At 42.5% G+C, this 27,107-nt stretch overlaps 1 protein-coding gene across 3 annotated transcripts in view; it reads left to right on the top strand.

The window, feature by feature from the left end:
* SMOC1 (SPARC related modular calcium binding 1) overlaps nt 1–27,107 on the top strand; it is a 142,704-nt gene that overhangs the window by 30,770 nt on the left and 84,827 nt on the right. For 2 of the 3 annotated variants that reach the window (XM_076344788.1, XM_076344787.1), the window contains exon 2: nt 20,637–20,808. In XM_076344788.1, the coding sequence (XP_076200903.1) occupies nt 20,637–20,808 (172 nt within the window). Of the gene's footprint in view, nt 1–20,636; nt 20,809–27,107 lie in introns of those variants that run through there. The other variant, XM_076344789.1, reaches the window with a different exon arrangement.

Raw genomic sequence — 27,107 nt, 5'->3', positions numbered from 1 at the left:
CTCATACAGTCTTTGGAAAGATCTTCACAGTTAAATATTCTGTGACTTTTGTACTGGGCTTTCATTTGACCCTTTCCTTTGCCATTCTGCCTGCTGTCCTTTAAAGCTCTGTCAGTATCTTTCCTGATGCTCAGTTTGTTTTTGCTGAAAGTTTTCTTTGCAGGTATCATGATTTTTCTTAAATGCTGAGTTGAAACTCCTTGCTGATGCTCTGAGGCCAGAATACCAAGCTGGTGCCACATATTATTGCCATGTAAAACAGTTCTCAAGACAGTCAAAAGCTACAGGATTTCTCTGATGTTCCTGATTTATTACCAATATCACTTCATTAAGGCTAAATAACTTACCTTTCTCAGGCAACATCGCGCCGCTCTTCTTGACAAGGAGAACTTAAGCTTGGTAAGCTGAAGAGATCAGTGGACTTGAGAATCCTAATTCCCTGTAGTTAGGACACAGATTCAAGTTCCAGCACTTGAACCCAGTGCAGACAGGCTAGCATGTGGGGAGGAAGTCTAGAGGTCAGTGAACGGTTCTGCTAATGATGACCATAAGAGTCAGTCCTCCCACAAGCAAGCTGTTGGAAAACCCTCAAACTGATTCCCTTGTTAAGTTTTGTTGTTGCTGTATGACTTCTTATGGGAATTGCTTTCTGTGCAACTACCTACTGTTTTCTGACTACTGGTTTAATTCTTTAATATCTGACTCTACAAAAAATGAAAGTAAGTTCTGTATTTGGATAAACATCCTTTGCATATGTAGACATTGCTTAAGGGTAATACAAATACGTGGCTCAGTAGTCAAACATCTGTGAAAGAAAGTTATTGTAGGAGCCTATGATCAATTGCTTACTAGGTGTCTTGAAACAGACCTTTAGTGATATTTCTGCAGTGCAAGTGTGGTATATATTTGTGTTGGGACAGATTGCTTGTTGCTCTTCCATCCTGTATTCCAGTTAGTGAAACTAGACTGTGTGAATGGGAAAAGCAGTGTGTTCAGGACCATGGTACTGCTGCTTTCGGTGGGCTGGGCCTGGTCAAAGGGGTGGGGGAATCTCTTATTCTTGGTGCTTATGGGGAGAAGGGTAACTGGTGTAAGCCTAAAAGTGGCAAACTTTATCAGAAAATATAGTTATGCTAGGAGAATGATTATAAGTAGAAAATGGAGTGAGACAAGGTGACAAATAGAAGTCAACAAGCTAGCTAGAGTGAACCTGTCAGGCAGGTCCCTAGCTATGCATTGCCTGCATTAATCCATCCTGGTACAATTGCCTTTGGGTAGCTGTTGCTGTGGATGTTGACCCCCTTTTTTGGGGAGTCCTGGTTAACAAGTACTGAGACAAAGATAAGCAGTTCCAGTATCATCTAGTTGTAAATCTATCGTGTGGCACCACTAGCAAGAGTAGAGCTACTCCAAACCAGTAACGGTCTCTTTCTGCCTGAACTATTTAGTACTATGTGGGAAGAATTTTATCTGAAAGTAATGCTTGGCGTTGGCTTCTTCTGCTGTTAAAGACTACTTCTGCTTAAGTAGAAAAAAGATGAGGAAAAATAGGATTAACTAGTAAGAGTGACTTGATGTTTTTTCTATGTACTTACTATGTACCTAACAAATTTGTCCAATGAATTTGGGTTAATTGCTACCTGTTGAACAATATGGTCTAGCCTGTAAAACGTTGCAAAGGCTAGCTACTGATTTATACATCCTCCTATAAAAGCAATCTCCTGGTTTTGAGCTAAAAAGGAGTCTTTTAGATCCTTTTCCTTGCAGGGTGCAGTTCTGGAGAAGGTATTTCTGCCTCTTTGAGTTGACATAAGTACAGGACAAGAGCTCCTTTCTGCATAGAAATATTAAAATCAGAGCTGCCATAACTTCACAGAATCTTCAGGTCCTTGAATTTTCCTGGGAAGGCAACAGTAAGACAACCATCTTCTAACAAAAATCTCTTCTCTAAATTCACATTATACTGAGTTTCTGTGAGGATGCTGTGTTTCCATTCGTTGGCTTGATATCTTCCCAGTTCAAGCTGAGCCTTTTTTATAAGTACTTAGCCATCTGAAGCATTATACACTGTCAGAGCTTGCCAGTTCAGAGAACTGACTTGAATAAAAATGTCTGGGGCAAGTGTCATTAGCACATGGCGACCTGTGATTCCGGGAGACTAGGCACTCCAACTTTTGTTTCCTGCTCTTTAGCAATTCATTCAGTAACAGGTTTTTAAGGATCCATACTTTCATTTTGGCACTTCTGCAGAAACTTCTTTCCATATTCAAGGATATATGCAGGTCCTGCTTCAAGGCTTTCTCATGTAAGTTACCACATAGAAGTAGTCCATTTGTTGGTTGCAAACCTGGGGTTCATCTGATTTAGAGGACTTTAAGTGACTCCATTTTAAGAACAGCGCTCAGCTGAAGATACCTGCTCTGAGGCAGTCCTCATACTCTTGTTACAGAATCTACTTCTGGGTATGAACATGGAGAATGAGGAAATAAGCAAGGGATATAAATTTGTGTATTGGAGCCAAATACTGTCGTCAACCTCTTTGCGTGCAAACTTCAGACCTTCCCTCCCTTAAACCTTGCTCACAGGTGTTCAAAATCTGGCTCTGGTTTTACCTACTGAAACTTTTCCCTCCCTTTTACCTAGGGATTAATGATGAATAAATTACCCTGCAAACTTTTCTAAGAAGTTTGTGTTGGGCTCTGCTTACAAATGAGGAAATTCCAGTGGTGGGGGGAGAGGGAAGACGGAAGCTCCTTGGCAGAGACTTCACAGCCAGACTTGGGAATTGCAATGAGTCCTAGTCCTGTGTGAGCCCTAACATACCTGTGCTCTTAGCAGGCTCTGGGTACCCAGGGGGAAGGCAGCTGAATCCAGAGATGGATTCTCTGCAGGACAACTTAGTATTGTTTCAGATGGCTTGTATTTTCTTAAGGATAACTTGAGTTTGCATTTTTTTCTTGCTCTTTTCCATTCTGCTTTTATTTTAGGTAATGCTAATGCTTTCTTGGCACTGTCTCGATACCCAAGTGTAACTGTCATGTGGTGCTTCTAAAAGATCTTTGCAAGAAACTGAGCTACTGCTTCACTGCCCCATGGCCAACAACTATGTGATATCCAGGGGCTGTTAGCATTAGGAAACTAGGCTATGCTTATCTTGCTCTGTCACTGAAAACTAATAGGAATAAAATCTGCTTTCAAGATTTAAAATTTATAGTCTGGCTTGATGGATCAAAAACAGGGGAACATTGAACTGACTTATTTCTCTGTAGTCTGGAGTCAGAAGTCCTTTGAAAACAAAGGAATATGCTGGTACTTGAGCTGTAACCAGTAACAGGATTGGGGATTGAAATACTATCCAGTGATAGAGCTGGATTACTGAGTATAAATAGGGTTTTTGAGGGTCTAGTTAATAACTTCCTCTTTCTACTTGAATTCTAAATGAGAAATTGGCTAATCAGTTGTATGGGTTTGTAACTGGTACTAGGAAGAGAGAAAAGGTCTAGGAAGCTGGACAAGTTGAGAATGGGAGGGGAGGAGCTAGAACAGTGATGAGGGATGGGAATGAACCAGCAGCCTGGCATGTGTGAATAAACCTGGGAAGAAGATGCCTGGTGCATGAGCTGGTAACAATATATGTGTATGTAGGATGTTAATATAATTGCTAAAGGAAAAAAGTTTTTCAAAGTCAATTATAGGAGTGGTCTTTCTGTGTGCAAGAGCTGGCAAACTTCAGCTGGGAGGAGCAGGGATGACTCTTCTTGGCTTTAATGTTTTTTCAAAGGTTTCAGTATTTTCCAAGTAGGTACTGGAAGAGATGATTAAATGTGTAGGACCTCTCTGAATCTTAAGAGGATTGGAATTAAAAAGGAGCAAAGACAAAAAGTGAGTAAGTAAGTGAAAAACTGGGAGTGTCTGGTTACAAGGAGACTTGACTGGAGAAGTATGTGGAGCAGACAGTTAGTCATGGCAAAATCAGGATCGACAAGGATAAGCAAGCTGATTCAGATAGAATTAGGCTGGAATCTTTACTGGTGGCCACATCTTTAATTTTCAAAGGTCTGTGAAATCTTACAGCTAGGCCAGGTACACAGCCGTTTCTCATGCACCTACAAAACCAGTTTTAATGTGACTGTCAGCCCAATTTCTTAAATCAAAACAGTTATTTCCTCTTGGGTTCCAGTTAACCTAAACTGACGTAGTATCTGCCTGGAATCCTATCAAACATCAGTTTTTTCTAACTCTTCTTTTCCTATTTGTAAGGCTGAATTTCCCTGGATTTCTTAAACTTGATTCCTCCTCCAATTATCTCTTGCCTCCTGGTATTGACCAAAAAGCTCATAAGAACTGGGTTGATACATGATTCAGCATGTCAAGATTTTTTTTTTATTTTTGGTGAATCTACGACTTCTCAATGTTTGCTAAGACAGCTAGTGCCTGGGATAACTCTTCAGCTTGAAGAGGTTGGTGAGCTCAGGAGATGGGAGAGAAGGGTCTTTTTGCTCCAGAGCAGGTTCCTCCTCAGCCAGAAGCCCACTGAGAGCTGGTTGCCCTGTATGCTGCTGTCACTAGTCTTGCTAATATTTAGATAGTGCTGAGCTGCTTTTTGGGGGGTGGATGCCAACCACTAGTCTATGCCTTCGTTGTCCCTATCTATCTACCTATTTTTAAACAAAATTTCTTTACTGAAAGAGTGGTTAAACATTGGACCAGGCTGCCCAGGGGAGTGGTTGAGTCACCATCCCTGGAAGTATTTAAAAGACCTGTAGATGTGGCGCTTAGGGATGTGGTTTAGTGGGCATGGTGGCGTTGGGTTGACGGTTGGACTCGATGATCTTAGAGGTCTTTTCCAACCTTAATGATTCTATGATTCTATGAAACCTCAACTGGGGTCTTCAGCACTTTATAGCTATAGTGACTAGAGCTCTCCTGAGGCTTACATTTGAGCAGGGTGAGGGAGTGTGATTTGCTAGTGTCTTCTTGTTTGGATGAGGAGAAATAGAATCATAGAATCATAGAATCATAGAATCATTGAGGTTGGAAAAGACCTCTAAGATCATCGAGTCCAACCGTCAACCCAACACCACCATGCCCACTAAACCCTGTCCCTAAGCGCCTCATCTACACGTCTTTTAAATACCTCCAGGGATGGGGACTCAACCACTTCCCTGGGCAGCCTGTTCCAATGTTTCACCACTCTTTCAGTAAAGAAATTTTTCCTTACATCCAATCTAAACCTCCCCTGGCGCAACTTGAGGCCATTTCCTCTCGTCCTATCGCTTGTTACTTCGGAGAAAAGACCAACACCCACCTCGCTACAACCTCCTTTCAGGTAGTTGTAGAGAGCGATGAGGTCTCCCCTCAGCCTCCTTTTCTCCAGGCTGAACAACCCCAGTTCCCTCAGCCGCTCCTCAGCAGACTTGTTCTCCAGACCCCTCACCAGCCTCGTTGCCCTTCTCTGGACACGCTCCAGCACCTCGACGTCCTTCTTGTAGTGAGGGACCCAAAACTGAACACAGTAGTCGAGGTGCGGCCTCACCAGTGCCGAGTACAGGGGCACGATCACTTCCCTACTCCTGCTGGCCACACTATTTCTGATACAGGCCAGGATGCCATTGGCCTTCTTGGCCGCCTGGGCACACTGCCGGCTCATGTTCAGCCGGCTGTCGACCAACACCCCCAGGTCCTTCTCTGCTGGGCAGCTTTCCAGCCACTCTTCCCCAAGCCTGTAGCGCTGCATGGGGTTGTTGTGGCTGAAGTGCAGGACCCGGCACTTGGCCTTGTTGAACCTCATACAGTTGGCCTGGGCCCATCGATCCAGCCTGTCCAGGTCCCTCTGCAGAGCCTTCCTACCCTCGAGCAGATCAACACTCCCGCCCAGCTTGGTGTTGTCTGCAAACTTACTGAGGGTGCACTCAATCCCCTCATCCAGATCATCAATAAAGATATTGAACAAGACCGGCCCCAGTACTGAGCCCTGGGGAACATGCATGCTTTAATTCCTACATGGGTGGCTGCTAGGTGGATGGGGAGAAGTGATTACTGATACTTCATCTCCCTGCCAATGCATTAGCTTTCCTGCTATCCCCTTAAGCAGTATAGTATCCCATGAGCAGTAAGCAGCCTACCCTTCAGTTGTGCTATTCAGTGATAAAGCAAGTCCTGCTTCTTTTGATCCTTCCTACTGGTGCCACTTCTTCCTGGGCTCATCTTGTTATAGGTCATAGTGCAGGCTCCTGGAAAGGTGGGCAATATCCTCCAATCAGAAGAGGAACCTCGATTGTTGGGGTCAGAAAAGCAAATTCCTTCAGATGAGATCAGGCCTAGCAGCCTCTTAGGCTATAGAAGGTATGAAGAAAGAAAACTGCTTAACCCTGTGCTCACTGTACTCTTCCAGATGTGGTGACGGTACGTGTACTACTTACTCTTCATAGTCTGAAGTGGTCACAAAAAACTGTATGTGGAAGCTGGTATCACAGCCTGCTTTAAGTCTGTCAACTAAAAATGTCAGTTTGGTCTTTGTCCACTGAGAAGTCTGACCAGTGAGCCTAAGCATGTGTTTGTACTGAGGCCAGGTCTTAGACCAGACAGAAAGAGATCCAGAAAATCTGAGGAATCCAGATAAAGCCACAGCTGTTTTGCCACAGCTTTCTCAATAACATGCCCTGAAAAGGAAGATGAGAGACTGCAATAATCTTGCCAATTATCTGTGTCAAAGATTTATTGTGCAAAGGTCTCGTATTTGCTTATATTAAGACTGATATCCTGCTCCCTTCAGGGAGGCAGACAGCAAAAATAGACCGATATGTATGTTAGATTTTTTTTTTTTAGCTTCCACTAAAGAGACACATACAAATTGCAGCACAAAGTTAGCTGAGCACTTCCAGAACCCCAGTGAGTGCAACTGGAGGAAAGTTAACCTGGGGAGTGCTGTGTGAATTTGGACTAGAGGTGGCTACTTATATGGAAAGCTGTCAGTCCTGGACCAAATGGCTCATGTATGAAGGTACGCCGCTGGCTTGGATGGCTTTTAACTGCAAGGGTCTTGGTGACAATGAAAGTTAATGTAAGTTGTGTTTAAGGTGAAATACTGTAGAACTAGAAATGCTCTAAAACTTATTTCCACAGAAAATGAAGAAAGCACGTCTGCCTCTAGCAACATGAATCAGCATGAGCATTCTGCAGCTCCTCACCGAAAGTGTGAAAAATAGTTCAGTGTAGCTGGAATCACCCTTTCTGCAAGTTGAAAGTAAACACACTAAAATAAACAGTTCTATAGTACAAAATGTTGTGAAAAAGCTGTCAACCTGAGAGAGTGAACAGCCTGTATGAAGATCAGTCACTAACAACTTCCTGCTTGGATGTGGGGATTAAGTGTATGTTATAACATGGGGGGGGAGGGGAAGGGAAGGGAAGCACTTTGGGAAAGGAATTTTGTATCTTGATGCTGCCCCAGGTTGTTGGTATGAGTTTCCCCAGCAAGATACCTGTAAATGTTTCTTCTTTTGAAGACACCCCTGTCCTTGCTTCCCCTTCTACATATTAAAGACTGCAGACCTCATAGCAGCAACCCTGACAGCTTAGTGACGTTCCTCTGCATTACAAGAAAGACATTGAGGTGCTGGAGCGCGTCCAAAGAGCAATGAAGCTGCTGAAGGGTCTAGAGAACAAGTCCTGTGAGGAGTGGCTGAGGGAACTGGAGAAAAGGAGGCTGAGGGGAGACCTCATCGCTCTCTGCAACTACCTGAAAGGAGGTTGTAGCAAGGTGGGTATTGGTCTCTTCTCCCAAGTAACAAGCGATAGGATGAGAGGAAATGGCCTCAAGTTGCACCAGGGGAGGTTTAGATTGGACATGAGGAAAAATTTCTTCACCAAAAAGATTATTGAGCATTGGAACAGGCTGCCCAGGGAAGTGGTTGAGTCACCAACCCTGGAGGTATTTAAAAGACGTGTAGATGTGGCACTTAGGGACATGGTTTAGTGGTGGACTTGGCAGTGCTAGGTTAACAGTTGGAGTCAATGATCTTAAAGGCTTTTTCCAACCTAAATGATTCTATGATTCTATGTATGATTCCTTGTAGATCTTAGCGGGAGGGGTTCTGCTGGGAACATCATGCAAACCATGTCTGTCACTTCAGTATGGAAAATACTACTGACCTGTGTAAACAGATTTTCATGCTAAAACAGACTTTCATGCTAGTGTAATAGTAATATTGCTGGGTAGTTCAGCAGTAGTGATAAAATGCAACATCTTATTCCCAAGCTATTGGAAGGCATGTGAACTCTACTTGAATAGGCTAGAAAACCTTGCATGCTAACAACTTGCTAGTTGGAAGTGGTGTTGCCTAGTTTGACTCTGCAGTAAATGGCAGTGCTGTAGTGATGCTTGACCTGTTTTTTTCCTTTAAAGTTCAGCAATCAGCAGCTAGATTACTGCTGTAACTTTGAAGAAAGACATAGGTAACTACAGTAAAGGAATCCTATCTGCAGAAACCAGAAAATGTATTTACTCTTCGGTGTATACAGTAACACTTTTCTGAATGTTGTCTGTCGCCCACAGCAGATGATGGCATTAAAGCTAACCATGGTGCAGCTAACAAGGATCCTTCATTCTTGCCTTGCACGAGCATTTTATCTTAGAACTGTCTCTCTAGCTCTTCCAACTCCTAAAGCAACCAGTACATGCATCTTGTCTGTTATGGAAAGGTTTTTATTATACATTTAGATAGTCATATTAAGTGACTTTTTTTTTGAGGTGGGAGCAGGGAGCAAAGAGTTAGTTTCATACCAGCAGAACTGAAGTTCATATCCTGAGCCTTCTGTGTAGAGCAGGTTCTTCCATTTGTGATCCAGAAAGACTTTAGTAGTGGGGAAAGCTGCTCTGCTACTGTCTGTGCTGTCCCAGAAAGCTTTGACTGCCTGACAGTTCGAGGAAGCATTGTCCAGCACTTAATTCGTACAGAGGGCTAAACTCTGCGGGTGGTTACTCCTACAAAACTGAGGGAAGTATTTGGTTTAAATGTAAGTAGAAAGATGAGAATTATTGTAAACACTGTAAAATACAATGCAAACAGAACTGCAGAACAAAGTAATGAAACAATGACTCTTTCCCTTAGGGAGTTAGGGGGAAAAGTTTATTTTTTCTGACTTTTGACAGGAGTTTCAGTTCTGTTTCATACATCTTTTCCTGATTCTTTCTCTCTTGCTCTAAATTGCTGGCTGGCATATTTCTTTTCTTGGTAGCAGGACTATTTTTTTTGGTTCTGAATTTAAACCTTGCCTTAGACTTAATGTGTCTGTTTGGGTCACTGTAGAATCCAGCAAGGTGGGTTTGGCCCTTGAAGCAGTGAGTGTTAAGAAGCCAAGCCTGGGATCCTTATGATAATAAAAGCACCCTACTGGAGGGCTATTCTGAAGAGTCTCTGCTGGCCTGCTAAAGCAAGAGTGTCTTTAAATGTTATCATTTGACTTGTATAAAGTTGAGTCTCTGAAACTACCTGTCTGCAATTCAGACATGTGATCTTGATGTCAAATACCTGCATGTATTGGTAGGCGGACATCACTGTGCTGCAGTGTTTTGTAGGGGGAGTGAAGACCTATTAACTGCAAAGTTAATACTTCTGCTAATGACAATGTGTCATTATTGTTGCCTCTTAATCCATAGGCTAAAAGTCCAGGGATAACACAACCTCTATAATAGTAGGAAGAAAACCTTTATTTTCTTTCTTTTTAAGAGCGCTGGAATAATGCTAGCCATAAATGTGAGAAAGCTGCTGCTTTCACAATATTGGCAACATGAGCTACTCTATATTTAATATGGGAACGTGATACTATGTATGAACAAGGTGAAATTCCTGTCTTTTTTTCTTCAGTTTCACTGTCTTTGACACTTTAGAGGAGTAATAGAGTAAATAAGGGCAGCCTCCTTTATTACTCTGTATAGCTGATGGGGCCAGCACCCAACTCTGAACACCTCTCTGGAAATGGTAAGGTAGGCCAATAGAAGGAGACATGTCAAGGTAGTTATGTCCCCAGTCAGAAGTAATAATAGTGCTTCAGAAGCTTTGACACTGAAGTGTTGGTGATAGTACATGTAAAGTCAAATGAAATGGGGAGAAGCCCCGATGCAGCCATCTTCCCCTGAGAGTTGTCTTTGGTTAATCATTGTCTTTGGATCATGTAGGCATAAGAATATAGTTAAGAAAAGCGAACCCTTTAATGTTCATAGTACCTCCTTTTTTTATATCCCTTCTGTGCAATGGAATTTCAGTCTTGGCATTCAGTTAGTATACCTCTACTGATGGGCAGCCAGCCCTTGCTGGGTTTTGAACTAATGAGCTCAGTTATTTCTAATAATGTACTTCTTGGTTCTGCTGTTGGCAGCAGTAACAACAACCATAATGAAGGCTGGGTGCCAGCTTCAATTTGAACGCCTCTTTCAGCATTTTAGAAGAATTGATTTAAGAAGGACTGACACTTGTAGAGATACGGAGTTTTAATGGGTGGCATTTTCCATCCTGGAAGATCTACAAGAACAAAACATTTGTGGTCTGAGGAGTACCTTTGTACAGTTGTATTTCCGTTGGAGCTCAACTCTGGAGATATGGCTGCCAAACTGTATTTGTAAACTATGTTTAATCTTCACGTCTCCTCATGTGATGATCTCCTAGCAGAGTAGAGCAGTTCCAGAGATGGTAGTCCTCTTCATACACCTGCCTTGTTTACAATAGTAGTGTCTAATACATATGGCTGTGACTGAAATGAGACACTGGCTGTGGTGTAGACTAGACAGTGGGGAAAGAGTACCTGGCTTGATGTAAGCTCAGTTGTATCTGTTTTGCTGTGTACTTACATAATGTGCCTTGTGTGCATGCTAAAGGGAATTGATGGTACTCACCTAGGAGACAGGGGGTGTTCAGGGGGTTTCAAAGCTGTCTTTGGTAAGACTTGATATCCACTTTTTGCAGTGGGTGGTCTCTGGCATGTACAGAAGGTTTTGTCTTATTGGGGAGAATGACTGATGGGAGGAGAAAATGTGGCTTTTATCTTCTTGCCAGTTTGGGATGTTTAGAAAGCTTATCAGCTGGCTTGGAGACTCCATTTAAAGTAGGTGCCCTGCTCTACAGCAATAACACCGTGGAAGGAAAGGGCAAAGTACTTCGAGTTCTTGAGAGAAAGACAGTGTGAGACAGTGCTTAAGAGAAGGGGGTCTGGATGAGTTGATGTCAGGTGATGAAGCCAAATTTTAAGGGCTTTGGATTTAAAGGGAAGCCCTTTATAGCTATCAGGCTATTGATGGAAACTCAACAGAGAATTTGTACTTCATCAAATCGATTATTCATTTAAGAATGCTTCAGCAAAACTTGGTTGTAATCAGACATGCTTGCAGTTAATGCGTATCTCTGCATTACATAGCAAAGACTTGTGTGAGAAGCTTATTTGATATCAAGACTCTTCTGCTCTTTGAAACAAGGAAGAAGTGTTATGCTGTTCATTACAGCATAGTGAACGGTATTACTGTAATGTTCGCAAACTTGCATTAGCAGAAACTTTGAGACAAATTCAAGGGAAGAGTCTTGCACTGTTGTTCTTGAGCAGTGATAGGCCCCAGAGGTTCTAGTGGAATTATTAGGAAGGAACTAAATATAGGTGGAGGGGAAGATTACTGTGGATTACACAGCTGGATCTAATCAGGTAAACTTCTGTCTTCTAACACTTCAAGAGCTCAGAACTGATGGCCCCGCAGCTTGCCCCTTCTGTCTGCAGTACTCCAAGCTCTTGTAAATGGGGAAGAAGCTTTCCTAGGCTGACTGCATAGCTGATCCTACTAAAGGTAGTACAAAGGGGAAAATATGCTTGAGAAAGTATTCTTTCATAGCCATTTCCTGTATGTGGCTAAGCTTCCCATGTGAGTGCACAGAACTCTACAAATCCTGGAACTGACTTTTAGTGGTTTATACAGTGGAGGGTAAAAAAGCATGTACTTCAATCTCCTCCATGATTCAAGAGAATCAGGGCCAAGAGTGTTTGCTCCAGATCATGAAGAACACATGCAATGTTTTAAAGCATTCAACATGATAGCATTCGTGTAAGGATAGGGATCACTCTTCCTGGAAATCTTGCTTGAGATACTGTCCTTTGTTAAAGTATACATCTGACATTACTTCAACCCTTCTGCTTTCCTGAGAGCTTCTTTGGAGGAAAACATATCCCATTACAATGGAATAGCTGACTTCTCACTTTCTAGTGACAGCACAAAGTTGTAATCCTGCTAGATTTGCTAGGGGAGAACAGCCTCAACTATTGTCATGACAAACTAAAGTAGGGGATATGGTTACTCAAAGGAGACTAACTTGGCATAAGTTACACAGAAGGATGTTTTGAGTTTGTTTTCGAGTTATGCTGAATAAGCAGAGGACTCCCTAAACCAGAAAGACTGGATCAGGTTATTAAACAATAGAATTTACTAAAGACAAGATGCTACCTTTTGTGTCAATGGAAGTTTTGCCGTAGTTTTCTCTGGGACAAGAAGTTCATTGCCTGACTATGCAAACATCTGGATTTTCTATCTGGTTCAACATGTATAGTAGCAAAGCTAAAGAGAAGAAATAGTCCAAGTCAAACATGCCTTCTCTTGTCAATGTGTTTGACAAATTAAATTTAATCTCAAGTTTGTTCTAGGCTTACATGTCATTTTGGCTGCAAGAATAATCTGAGTAGGAGAGTGAGCTTTGATAGAAGCTGAAGTAATGTTATTTCAAAGGAATTAAATCAGTCTCTACCTTAATATTGCCAAACTTACTAGAAAGGCTTAGAAGTAGTGTGTTAGAAATGTGAGACTTTAGCTGAAACTTCTATTTTGTGTGTTAGAGTTTTGGTTTCCTCCTCTGTTCAGTTATCGGTATACTGATCTGTGGTACAACTTATGAGATGCTTAAACAAACTTGATGTTTATAAAATTGAAGTCACTTTTTATAAAGGTGATACAGGCTTTGGATAAAAATTCTGTGGAAAAAGGGTTTATTTTAAAATCTGAAATGAACTTCTTGTCCTTGATGTCACTGGCATTTTCCTTCCCACAAGTCAACTGTAGTTAAGCACTTGCATAAACTTGCACCTCAAAAGCAAAAAAGAGGTATGATTTTAGAAGTTCACTCCCTGACTGCAATGGCTTTTTCTTTTCTGTTTAAAAACAAAAACACAACAACAAAAACCCCAATAGAGCTTCTCTGGGATTAGGTCTGATTTTAAGGGTTTCTCCTGAACCATTTGTCATAGGTGGGCTCTTCAAATATGCTGTTAGGCAACTTCTTTAGATCTAGTACCTCATCTTCTAAAAGCAGAGCACAGCTGCTGCGTCATGTTTGGTTTTCTTCACAAACTTATCCCCAAAGTATTATTTCCTAGCTAGAAGTTCTCTAGCAGATGAAGCACAATACTTAAGTGCTCTCCTTCATTGTAGTGGTTTACGCAAAAAAAAGATTGAGGGAGGATGGTGGGGGGAAGGGAGAATCGCTGTAGAAAAATGAGGTTTCTGGCCTGTAAGGGCAGAAAACTGTCTTGAATTCAACTCATACAAATATATCTAGAGTTTGCCTGCTTTATGATGTGATCCCATATGTTTGCCCAGCCTTTCCCATCCTCAAGCACAGGCTGTATGCTTTGAACCCATTCTTGTTTGCACAGCTGGGGGCCTGAGGTTGAAACATAAGTGGTGCTTTAACTTAGGCTAGACTCTTCACTTTGCAGGTGGGATGACTCAAGGAATAAAAGTATTACAATATCCTTCTCGTAAGTCCCTCCTCTCTGGGGAAAGTGCTGTGCCCTTCTAAAATTTGTTGGGAAAGCCTTAAGTCTCAGTATAAAACCGTAGGATGCTAGAAAACACCCACACAAGGACTGGAAATTGTTAATCATAGAATCATTAAGGTTGGAAAAGACCTCTAAGATCATCGAGTCCAACCACCGACCCAACACCACCATGCCCACTAAACCATGTCCCTAAGCGCCGCATCTACTCGTCTTTTAAATACCTCCAGGGATGGTGACTCAACCACTTCCCTGGGCAGCCTGTTCCAATGTTTAACCGCTCTTTCAGTAAAGAAATTTTTCCTCAGGTCCAATCTAAACCTCCCCTGGCGCAACTTGAGGCCGTTTCCTCTCGTCCTATCGCTAGTTACTTGGGAGAAGAGACCGACACCCACCTCGCTACAACCTCCTTTCAGGTAGTTGTAGAGAGCGATGAGGTCTCCCCTCAGCCTCCTTTTCTCCAGGCTAAACAACCCCCGTTCCCTCAGCCGCTCCTCATAAGACTTGTTCTCCAGACCCCTCACCAGCCTCGTTGCCCTTCTCTGGATGCGCTCTAACACCTCGACGTCCTTCTTGTAGTGAGGGGCCCAAAACTGAACACAGTATTCGAGGTGCGGCCTCACCAGTGCTGAGTACAGGGGCATGATCACTTCCCTACTCCTGCTGGCCACACTATTTCTGATACAGGCCAGGATGCCATTGGCCTTCTTGGCCGCCTGGGCACACTGCTGGCAGGTTAAGATGCAGGACTTCGAGAAACTTTGGTTTAAAAACATTCTTAAACCAAAGTTGTCCAGATGTGAGTGAAATACAAACTTGTAGGCATTTCCAAAAGGGGAATATTAAAATAAATCAATCTCTTCCTCCCCCTGCCCCAAAACACATGACAGACTTCCCAGGAAGCTCACTTTGAAAGCCTTTTTTCACTAGATAGGTTCTGAGGCTGCATGGGCACTTTCAGGATAGAGGCTGGACACCCTGGTCAGCTGTTGGGAGTTGTGGTGGTTCTGGCTGGTTGATATCTTTCTGCACATGGAAGACCACAAGGCCTGACAGTCCAATCTCTGCCAGAGATGGGCTTTCAGATTTTCTCTTTGTATTTCTAGAAGCCAAGCATTTCGGGTTTCTGGCTTAGAGCAGGATCCTTTGAGCAGACACCTTTGAGGCCTGCTAGGCTTCTGGTTCCATGGCAGGAAACTTGGCTGAAGTCCCAAACCATGGTTGAAGTTGAAGTCCTTGTGCCCTGTAGGCAACCTGCCATGGGGCTGAGAGTCTAGCTGTGATTAAAACTGGAACTTGGCTCCAGCTCTGCCTCCAGTATGGCTGGTTGCACCAGTTTGAAGCCTGAAACCAAGGCATAAATCTGTGAGGTTAAAACTAGGAAATGTGAAATGATGCTTTCCAACAGCAACAAAAATGTCCAGAAGTTTATAGTCTCATCTAATGTACAAAATGGTATGGTTTTCCTGGGGAATTCTCCCCAGGAAGGACTTGCTCATTTGTACTGAAGACAGGCCAGTCTGAGTGCTTAGACAAATAGGTGGGTGATCTGTGCCATTATGAACATACCTAGATCGATCACTTTTTCCAAAGATGTATTCTAAGGGTCTTCAAACTTGAAGTCTGACAAAACACGTGCAATGCCTTACTCCTGCTGTTTTTTTGATCACTCTACTCCTCAGTTTTGTTAGGCAGCAGCCTGCAGTACTAATCGGAAGCGAAGCTGCTAAACAGCAGAGGCACCTCTGTTTCGATTTGTAGTGGACTCTTGTGTTGTAGGTGTGTTTCTTAATAGATTTCCACTTTCTCATGTTCCATGTCACTTGTGTCCCTTGCTCTCTCTTTCCCCTGAAGCCTTGCTAAAGCATGCTCCTCTAGTACTGCAATGCCTTGGTCATTTCTTGTTACCTCCATCACAAAGGGCTGTGCTGTTCTGTTTGTGCTTATAATGTACCCAGATGGTGAATAGAATGAGTGACCACCAAGCTCATTTTCACTTGTGGGGTCAGACCTTTCTCTGCTAAATAACACAAGTGTTCCCAGCTGCTGTGCAGCTGCAGGGAGTCTGCTTTCCTTCACAGGCATTAAAAACCCTTTAATCAGTGTTTGTTGTTTGTCAGCAGTGGTGTTGAGGTGTGGAGAAAAAGAACAGATATGCTTTGTTGGCAAAGTTAACTTCATTCTGACCTCTTATCTTTCTTTTTTCTTTTCAAGTCTGAAGAAGCAGAAAGTAGTTTGGGAAGTGGTTTCTGCAAGCACCTGTGTAAATGTATTTGCTAAAGAAGGAGGTTTATGTCCTTACACAGATACGTTTGACATAAAAAGATGCTCGGAGCGCTGCATTGAACTGGAAGCTCTTTAGGGCAGGGACTCAAACTGACTGGTGTAGGAGCTGTGCAGGCTCCCTTAATGTAAGCAAATGCTATGAAAATACAAATACTGTTGTCTAATACCAGTGTTACTTATGCTTATTTTAGTATTGAGTCTACATTCAAGGGATCCCATTTGCAGTCTGGTCAATTTTAACATTTCCCTGGAAAATAGATTGTTCCTGCTAGTTTTTGTGGGGGTTTTTTGTGGGGTTTTGTGTTAGAGTGTATGTGTGGGTTGTGTGTGGTTTTTTGTTTGTGTTTTGTTTTTTCAGTTCTGCTTTTAATAGTTCTTCTCTCATGGAGGAAAAGGGAGGAGAGAAAAGAACTAAGCCAGTGACACCATCTCCAGTCCCGTTTGTTTTGGATGTAGTCTGTTCTGAAACAAATGGGAACACAGATATCAAGAAGAGGCTTTGAGAAATCTCAGAACTAAGATAATTATTTCCCTCTTCTTTCTAGATGAATCTTGGAAACCTGCTGGTGCTGCACACGTTTGCAGGGTTACTTTTTCCCCGAGTCCAGATCTGTTCATGTTGTGTGACTGTGTACACAGCACCGAGCACTGCTCTGTGAGTGTTGATTCTGTTGTTTGCAAAGCCTGTTTGTGTGGGTGTCCTGAAGCTGTTAGGACATCAAGCTTTGATTTGAGCTTTGAGGGTCATGATAGGACATCTGGTGTTAAAGGCAGAATACTTTATCTTGCTAGCCTTCCCCTGAAGGGACCAGAGAATCATGTTACTGTCTCGGCTGTGTCTTTGGAGGGTTGGTAGCCAGGCATCAAGCCACCTGGTGCACACTGCTCGCAGCCCTCTGCCTGGCTCAGCAGTATCTTCTGCAGTGACCAAGGTGCTCTTTTGGAGCAGGGCTGTGCTCCTTGGAAAAGGGGTGCCTGCTTGCTCGAAGTGGGAATAAAGAACTGGGAACGAGTAACTTACGAATTGTAGTTGTAGCTGTTAAAACAATAGACTCCAGTGCTCTCCCCATGGGCAGACACATATTTCAGTGTTCATCCAGTGTTTTTCTTCTTCAAGTGGCTGAGGTTGCTTACAAAGGAGGGCAGTTGTCGTGCTCTCGGACAGGCAAAATGCTAGAAAGAAAACTCTGTGCCGGGTGGAAGGGGATGGGCACTCAAAACAGCTAGTATGTTAAATGTCTCTGGATGGTCTGGGTTGATGATCACTTCTGTAGCATGAACGCTTACCAGCTAAAATGGGACAAGGAACCACCATTTTACTATCTGAAAGCTGGCAGGGCTGCTGAGCAAAGGCAAGGGCTCTGAGCTACAGTGGAGCAGGTGTCCTACTGTAAGGGGGAGTTTTTGAAGCCCTTCAGTAATATCTCTAGGAGATCCAGCCTTTCTGGCAGTGGTGTCTGATCACATGAGAAGAACCCTGATCAGACAGGCATGATCCTGGATGATTCTGGAAATTAATGCAAACTTACAGTTACAATCTAGCTGAACAAAACAAGCACCATCTTGTGCAACTACGTAAACGATATACTTTTTTGGCAAGGCAGGTGTGGCATCTTCAGTGTCTGGAAAGCACCTAACGTGCTGTGTGGGCTCCCTACTGTAATCCAAATTACAAATGCTAAAAAGGCTTTGATACTTTTTTTTATAACGTGGTTCTTGGCTTAATTTGGCTAGGCAAGAACTTCATAGACTGCATTGGGGTGCTCTGCATGTTTCCTCAGGCCCTCATAATTAATCAATGCTGAGCTGTTCCTCCCCATCCCTCTGCGAGGAGGCACCAGAGGAAAGCTGTTCCATAGCCTTAGGTTTAGCTCGTTTGTCAGCCCTGAGAAGGACTTTCTGTTCTTCAGAGATGCCCTTTCTGGAAGGAGGGGTGTTCCTGGCCTGCAAGGCCCCTCTATACTAAATATTTTGGTACGGGTTGCAGAAGGCTGAGGTGAGTTCCTGATACAAGCTGAGTTTTCAATAAGTTCGTAACATGGTTTGATGCTAAGAACCAGTATTCTAGCTTTTTTGGTGCACCTCTGTGGAACTCAGCTTCTGACACAGGGAATTTACAAAAAGCTTCATGCCAGTAGCTCAAGTCCTTGAAGTTGTGATAAATGGCAGATGCATGTGTTCCTTCTAAACCAGAATGGCTTCTGTGTTTAACTGAATATTTAATCGCTGTGTGTGCACCATACTGTGCTGTCAGACAGCTCTGCTTTTAAATTCTGTTTATACAGACAGCTGAAAAGCTTTGTGAATCTTTCAGCGTCTCTGACACACTGGGAGGAAGCTTCAGCATCTTCAGTCTACTGCTTTTTGCTGTATGTTTACAGTCACTGGTGATCTTTGCACCTCAGGGGCTACAGAAAGACATTACTGTAGCCAGAGCAATTCCAAGCTAACTTGTAATAGTCCAGCCCCTGACAAGAACTAGGCAAAAATCTGGTCCAGCTTTACAGTGTTTTTATAGTCTAGTCCAGGTCTCTATAAACCATTTAAAATTGCCTTCAGGTTTAAATTTTCCAATTTCCCATTTGGAACAGGTGTTGCCAGGTTATAGAAAGTGTTGCAGAAAAGGAACAAAAACATTTTAAAAACTGTGCTGTTACAAATTTTGGCAAGTCTCCGACAGATGAGATTTTTAAAAAAGTTTGCCCCACCCAAATTAAAACAAGTGCAGACCTTGCTTACTTTTCCCAGCTGTCATGTTTAAATAGGATTTTTAGTAATGCATGAGTCTTCAAAAGATCTAGCAGTACAGAGCTAATATGTTTTTATATGAAAATATGTAACTTCTCAATTGTTTTTCTCATTTAATTGGGGAGAGAAAGGGGGTGAAGAATTTTTTTTTTTAAATGTCAAAAAACAAATTTCAGAAATACATGTTCTTGGAGTGGTTAAAAACCAACCCAAACTAGGCTTCAGGCAATGTTTTTTCAGCAGCTTTAACCTCAAAGCATAGAGCAGACAGCTTTGTAGGCAACTGTAATGCCAAGGTGATTATGGCAATGACTCACACTTCCCTGTAAGGCATCCAGCTATCAACACACTTGGAGAGCCGAGGCTCTGTGCATGCAGGCGGGGTGTCAGTCAGTGCCCACTTGCCAGCCAGCTCTGAACTGCTGAGCTCATAACTGCTTTGACAGTGAGCTGGGATATTGGTGTATTAGAGAGCAACTCTGGTCCCCCCAGGCTTGCAAGAGGCTTAAGAGATGGGAGCTTCGGAAGGGGAAGTGCAAGGCAGGTTTAACTTCCCTTCTCTTTGCTTAATCCTCATGGGACTTGTTTCAAGAGTCCCCTGAAATCTTCCTGTAAGCAGGTGGTTGGGTTTGGGTAATAAAGGTCTGACTGACTAACCACTAAGCCGCGGTAGCATGGGAAGTGAAAAGGGCTGCTACCATCATGTCCTGGTGAAACTCTTCCAATGGTTATGGAAAGAAGACTGGCAGTCAGAGTCCTCAGGAAGACAGTATGAACTTGGGAAAGAGACCTGGGTATTCCTATAGGCAGCTTAGAGTACAGCTGAGGGTACAACAGTAAACTACTGCCAGATGTTGGAATTTGCAGGGAACAAGCGGACGGAAAATGGGGACTCATTCATGTGCGTTGTGGGTTTCCTCATCTCCAAAAGATAAGGCAGAAGCCCAGCTGCCTTCAGAGAAGGGAAACAGCAGTGATCGTGGTATGGAGGAGGTCTAGGCGAGGAATTGGGAGACTGGGGTTGTTTGCATTGAGAGACTGACAAGAAAGGAGTGCCACGTTTACACAAAACAGGCTGCATCCGAACTGAATGCTCGGGAAGAAGAGGTATTCAGAAAGATGAGAAATTCAAACTTCTGAAAGGAAATAGCTTTTTGCATAGTGTGCAATTAGATTGTGGGATGCATGGAATGCAATTGCCAGCTGGGCAGGATGTCATCGGGAAGGAACAGAACGTGGCTTTGGGAGTGTGCAGGTATACTGTTGCAGGTGGTATCCACAGATGACATAAGTAATGCTTTAAAAACAAACAACTAGTGATATAAAGCTGGCCACATCCATGGTTCAACTACCAAGGCCAATCTTGATAGGTTATTTGGGTTCCTCCATCCTCGGTGATAAGTTTCTTGCACCTCTGACTAAAATTGTCTAGTACCAGATACTGTTTGCGGCAGGGTGCTGGGCGAGCTGGGCTCTTGTGACTCAGTATTGCCCTTCCCGTGTGGGTTGTGTTTGGCTTTGCACATCTTATGTTTTCAGAGGTGAGGCAGAGTGAGTAATGTTTCCGTTCTATTAAAGAAAATGGAACAGCAAAGACCCTTAATTTTTTTTTTAAAGATGTACGTGTTTCATTTTAAGTTCCCTTCAGGCAAAGTCAGCTTTGGTAGGCAGCTTAAACTGCATTATAGACCATATTGCTATTGTCATAAAAACAAAATACACTGTGCTCTGTTTTGGGAAACCAAACAAAACCAATATATTTTTTTTCTCCCTCCCTCCTTTTTTCACTTCTTCAGTTTTTAATAAGCGACCGTGACAGAGACCCTCAGTGTAACCTGCATTGCTCCAGGTCCCAGTCCAAACCCCTCTGTGCCTCTGACGGCAGAACATACGAGTCAATGTGTGACTACCAGAGAGCCAAATGTCGGGAGTCAAGTCTGAGCGTGACACATCGTGGCCGGTGCAAAGGTAGGTGGATTTCAAATGCCTTTGAGGGGAGGAATGGGAGTCCTACCTTACAAGAAACTGGATTCTTAGACCTTTGAGTTTAGTACCATGCTCTGTGAGTAATCTGACTGAAATTGTGCATTCATGTGAGCATGGGTATCTGAGTCTGCGTTTAGGTGGCAGGAGTAAGAACCAACCGAATTATCAATGAAAGAAGGCAAAGGAGCCAGAGACATCACTGAAAAAGGGCAGAAATATGTGTCTGCAGAGCAGAAGGAGCTGGCCCCATGGAAATGCAAAATCAAATCCTGAAAGAAGAGATCTTCCTTGCTACCTGTGCCAGTGAGGAACTGAGATACCTTTGAGTGATAGGAATGCGGAGTGGGGAAGAATGTGTGGTGCACATTAGATGTCTAGTCCCTTTTCAGACATACACAGCCTTTCTGTGCTGAACTAATTAAAAAGACAGAATGCGTGCAAGGCTTTACATGGCCTCTCTTTTGCCTGTTTGCTGTTACACATCTACTTAAAAGTGAGAATATTGTTTTTCTCTCAATTCAGCTCTTCAGCATAGTCTAAAGATGAAGTTGCAGCTTTTTTAAGGAATATTGGTGTCTTGTCACACAAATGGTTTGCTTCTGCAGTGAAGTGAAAAATCAAGTTCAGTGCATTTTCTGAGAGCACAATTGACTCAGAGGGCAGATGGCACAGATGTTTTTAGCAATTGGTTAAAGTGACAGGAGAAACTCATTAAAATCCCCATGGAAGGATAAATAGGCATACATTTAAGCCTGACTTTTGTTTATGAAGTTTTTTTTACTATTATAAAAACGTATCTTTGTCAGAATTACTTGTTCTAAAATGGAAATCCCTTTTCAATGTATTGACAAGCTTTATAGTTTAGGTGAATTATGAGCATGACCTCAAATATTTCTCTCTTAAACAGTTTCTCATGGGGAAAAAAGCTTATTTGTATGATATTTTTTTTTTTTTTTCCTCCCCTTCACCATTGGGTTGCTTTATGGCAGCTTCTCTCCCATAGCATAGAAAAAGGCCTTTGAATCATGCTGCTTTCTGAGTACTGGAAACTCAGAAGCTTTCTTCCCAGGGCCCAAGAAGCGGTTGGACTGTTCTTGCAAGTGATGCATTTTTGAGTATGCCATGGTTTAACCCCAGCCAGCAACTAAGCTCCACACAGCTGCTCGCTCACTCCCCCTCTGTGGGATGGGGGAGAGAATCAGAAGAGTAAAAGTAAGAAAACTCGTGGGGTGAGATAAAGACAGTTTAACAGGTAAAACAAAAGCTGAGCACGCAAGCAAAGCGAAACAAAGAATTCATTCACTCCTTCCCATCGGCAGGCAGGTGTTCAGCCATCCCCAGGAAAGCAGGGCTCCATCACGCGTAACGGTTACTTGGGAAGACAAAACACCGTAACTCCGAACGTCCCCCCTTCCTTCTTTTTCTCACAGCTTTATATGCTGAGCATGACGTCATATGGTGTGGAATATCCCTTTGGTCAGTTGGGGTCACCTGTCCCAGCTGTGTCCCCTCCCAACTTCTTGTGCACCCCCAGCCTGCTCGCTGGTGGGGTGGTGTGAGAGGCAGAAAAGGCCTTGACTCTGTGTAAGCACTGCTCAGCAGTAACTAACACATCCCTGTGTTATCAATGCTGTTTCCAGCATAAATCCAAAACACAGCCCCATACTAGCTGCTAGGAAGAAAACTAACTCCATCCCAGCCAAAACCAGCACAGAGTATCACAATAAGAAGTAGTAGGGTGGGAGTCCTGCTTTTGCTTTCATCACTTGAGCAGAGTGGCTTAGATAAGCAACTCCGTAGCTGATACTGGCTTATAAACTGGCACTGTTCAGTTGCTTAAAACATGGGATCTGAAATGTGGTACATCCATATGTAAAAGTGTCTGTTTCTGGAAGTAGAGAATGTTGATTGCCAAACTATACAGCCTACTGTATATTGTGATTGCAGAGTCCCAAAGAAGTAACTAAAGACTTTTTTGTTTTAAGCGCAGGTAAAGTATACTATCCATTCTGCTCTCTCAGACACAACTGAAATGTTTAGCTGAAACTACTCATGTTCTGCTTTCCTCTTTCCTCTTACCCAGTGGTGCTATACAGTACCTAATAACCTGGGAGTGTTTGACAACTGCAAGTCTTGCTTTTAAACCACTAATACTCCATGAATCCCTGGGAAGTAGGAATATTCATTTAACTATCACATTCAAATTTAACCTTACTGCTAATTTCCATGCGTGCTGCTATTGAAAGGCATTTTGTTTTTCTAGTTGCATTAGGAATATGACCTCTAGTTGTGCATAAAGATCACTGTTCTTGGCAAATACAGACAGTTGTGAGACAGGTGTGCCTAACTATAGGTGGTTGGCCAGGTCTGTATCTTGTACTCACACAAAGGAAGGTATCATCAGCAGTGTTTGAGCACCTTCTACTGCTGCAGTAGGGCACCAGGTTTACCCTGAACAGCCTTCATTCCTTCTGCATGACAGAGATGCTCTATGGGGGAACACCCATAGAACTGGAAGGGATCTTATGGGCCATCAAGCCCAGTTACATGCAATTGTCATAGATACCGTATCCAAGAACTTATCTTTATGAAATGAGCAATTTTAACTTGTGCTTCCTTCTCTGAGGGGGGAAAAAAAACCCCAGGTAACTAAAATAAGGAAAAGAGGAAGTATATTGTGGACAGCAAGGCATAGTTCTGCACCCCAGATTGTCATAGGTTTCCAATTTCATATACTGATAACTTGAACTGTGCTTGTGCCAAGGCAAGCAGAATGGTTTCCATAGCGAGAACAGAACCTTTTTGATTCAGCTTAGCTCTCTGCTTTCTCTCAAGAAGCTAAGGACCTTAGAAGATGAAATCTTGCGAGCCCTTTGGGAACTATAACTCTTATTCAGCTCTTGCTCCTTGCTAGCTTCCTCACATGCTCTTCAATGAAATTCCTTCAGTGCTAAATTATCTGAACTCCCTCCGAACCCTCACTCACACATCACAAAGGGTTAAAAGTCAGGAGTAGCTTCAAATGATCAAACTACGGCAGCCATGACAAATGGAGCCTCATTGAGATTCCAGAGAATAGTTCCAGATGGCTAGCTGTGTGTAAAATACACAGACGAGCATTCCTACCTGGATCTTTTGTCAGCAGGCATCTTAAGATCTGATGTCAAATAAGAGTTCTGCCTCAAAACTTTGAAGATATGAAGGACAAATACTTGTTAAGAGTCTTGGCAAGCTGTCAAGATTATGCAGTAGTTGTTAGGGTATATTGCATATCTGTGGCTTAAAACACATTTAAGTTCTCTGTTAACTGGTTGGTTTCTAGGAATTTGTTTGGTCTATTTAATTAAAAAAAAAAAAGGGGGTGGGAGTGTTCTAAAAACTTCCCTTTAGATTTATAATGGTTGGTTTTGAAAGTCTGCTGGCAAAGAGCTTGTTCTTATATCACAAGTCACTACGTAGAATGAACCTATCTAAGTTACTGGTGGAAATTGTAACAGGGGTCTTCAGCCCATCTCCTGGGACACCTGGATGAACACAACTTTTGGCTAATGTGCTGGGAAGGAAGGTCTCCTTCTGACTAGTGAGGGTTGTTTCAAGGTAATCTTCCCCTTCAACGAGAACAGTAGGTCGGACAGGAGATGATATTTTGAAATCACTCTTTTTTTTTTTTGTCCACTTGCTAGATCCATGTGTTTTGAACTTTCTTATTCCTAGTCAAGGGAGAATAAAGTGGATCCCTCCTTGGCAGCAGTTAGTCAATAAAATCTGAAATGATGCTTTCAATCACTTTGCAAATTTAGGCATGTTTTTTGGTATGCTCCAAATAAATTAGGGAACTCTGGAGTAGAAATGGTATGTGGGTATCAAAGAAGGAGCAAAGCACATCAGCATGAAAGGAAAGAAGTTGGAGATTGCAGGTATAGGACTCGTCAGAAATTAAGTGGAAAACAATGGGGAGCGGAGGATGATTGACACCCTGTAGGACAGATGGACATGTTTTTGTAGTTTGCTCAGGTTCCATTTTTGCCTACTTTAGGCAGACACAGATCACTGGCTGGAGTAAATGGGTATGAATGTGCTGACTTCAGTGTGGCTGGTCTGCTTCATGCCTGGTGGGGACCTGGCCTGTATGTGAGACAGTTACCTAATGGAACTAGAAATAGTTCAAAAGCTGCTTAGATCAATTTTTGCCCTTTGAGCTTTTTATAAAAACAAAGTAGAACTAAAATTAAATAGCTAGATTTTTGTGGTTGCATTGTGTAGATTTGCTGCTAGTGTTATGTGGATGCCTGGAGATGTTTTACTTTGTGTTATTAGGATAGGTTGGGTCTTAACACCATGATGTTGTGTGGTGTCAAAATTGCCTCTGCCTGTTAAAGAGAGGATGCTGGAATTCTTGGGGCCTATTCAGGAGTGTACTGTGTATATTATGAGGGACACAGTGGTCTCATTTGAATAAACTGTTCATTGATAAGATCAACCATGGTAACTAACCGACTTCATTGCAAAATCCAAAATTATGTGCATCTGCATTCTGCAGATTAGGCCACAGATGTCAAAAACATCACTTGTAGTTCACAATCTCCTAGTTGCCAGCTACCAACTTGAGAATGTATTTTCTTTAAAGGGCAGCTTTCTGAGCTGTAGTAAATCAGTCCTAAGTTTGAAGATATTTAAAGTCAAATTATTAAACAGCTCTGCTTTTAAAAAAGTCATCCTATTTTGGTTTTTCACCTTATGTATGGGAGGGGAGAAAGTCCTATTCAGTCTGTCTGGACTGCAAAACTGGAATGTATTAATGCCATTCTGTTTTATAAGCTTGGCGTTTGATACTCCAGAGAACATTTTTAAGAAGAGGGAAGAAAAAGTGCTGAAACACTCAGGTAAACAATTAAAATGCAGAACGTGGTGTATGAATCTACATCGTAACATCAGGCTTTAGTAAAATTTGTAATGCATCTTATTTGGGGTGAGCTATTTGGCAGCTACTTTTTAACACTTGGCACTTATGTAATATTTTACATTTTCTAATTAACAAAGCAAAAATAGCAAGGTGAAGTCATCCCACTGAAATCACATGTTGATGCAAACATTATAAAAATACCAGCCTGTGGAGTGAGGAAGAGAAGGATTGACAGTTCTTTTAAAAACAAACTGGTAAATGTTGATATTAAAGGCACTGTTTTTACTGGAACTGAACTGTGAAATGACAGACAAAAAAGATAGCGGTATGCACACACCTCTCCAGCCAGCACAGTATATAGGTGGTTGTTCCAAGTCAAGGCTGTAAAAGGACTGGCATGACCTTTGGAAATCAATGAGGGAGGATGGTAGAAGTAATCAGGGCCGAGTGTTCATGAACAGGAGAAAAATTGTCTGTTTTCTCTGCGCTTCAGCAGCAATTTGTGAAGAGATATCACTTGAGCCAAGGGTTGAATTGCAAAAGAGGATGCTGCAACAATGACGAGCTCTTAAACGCTGTGGTGTAGTGGTGGTGTGCTACGCAGTGTGGTCTACTGGGTGGTAGTAGAGAGTTCAATCTATAAAGGCCAGTTAAAATTGCCAGGAGGGACATAGTCACCTTAGTAGTAACATGTTTATATTATCTTCTCCTTATAGTAAGGGCTTGATTGTGTGCATGTTTGTCTGCTCATTAGACAAATTGGACAAAGATCTGAGTTAGTCTCCCCTCTGCCTGGGCTTCTAATGTATTTGTACTACAGGGGATACTGCAAAATATTTGTTCCTACCAGCTATGTGGTGAAGCATCCAGTTTCAGTCATGTAGTTGTGAGTGTGCCAGCGCTAAAGTAGATGCTATGTGGAAATGCTTTACGCTTCTGTTTTATGTTCAGGAGAGGAACCAGATATGCCTGTCTGCAGTCCTGTATCTTCAAATGAAGAGACTAGAAAACACACTTTCATGTGTGAATCTGTGCTTTGATTGTCATGTGAGAAATTTGCAACTCTTTTTTTTTCTTTCCTTATACGTGCAGATCTGCATAATCTATGCTGATTTTTTTTTTTTTTGCTACTTAGCCGTCTCCTGTGAAACAGAACTTGAAGGTGGTTTTTAGTCGGACAGCTAGCTATAAAACAGAAGGTGCAGCCATACCATCTGGTTTTGTAATAAGGTCCTATGTCATGACAAACAAGATTAGACTCTTAAGCTTGAACAGGAGATCTGCAGGTGATAGATGTTCCAGTTAACAGCATTGCCAGTGCTTCCTTTTCAGCTGAAAGAACGAGCATGTGTTGGAAGGGTCAGTACTGCTGGCAGGA

Source organism: Aptenodytes patagonicus, chromosome 7 (genome assembly GCF_965638725.1).
Source record: "Aptenodytes patagonicus chromosome 7, bAptPat1.pri.cur, whole genome shotgun sequence".
Lineage (NCBI taxonomy): Eukaryota > Metazoa > Chordata > Aves > Sphenisciformes > Spheniscidae > Aptenodytes > Aptenodytes patagonicus.
Note: the sequence above shows the minus strand (reverse complement) of the source record. Positions and strands in the feature narration are given on the sequence as shown.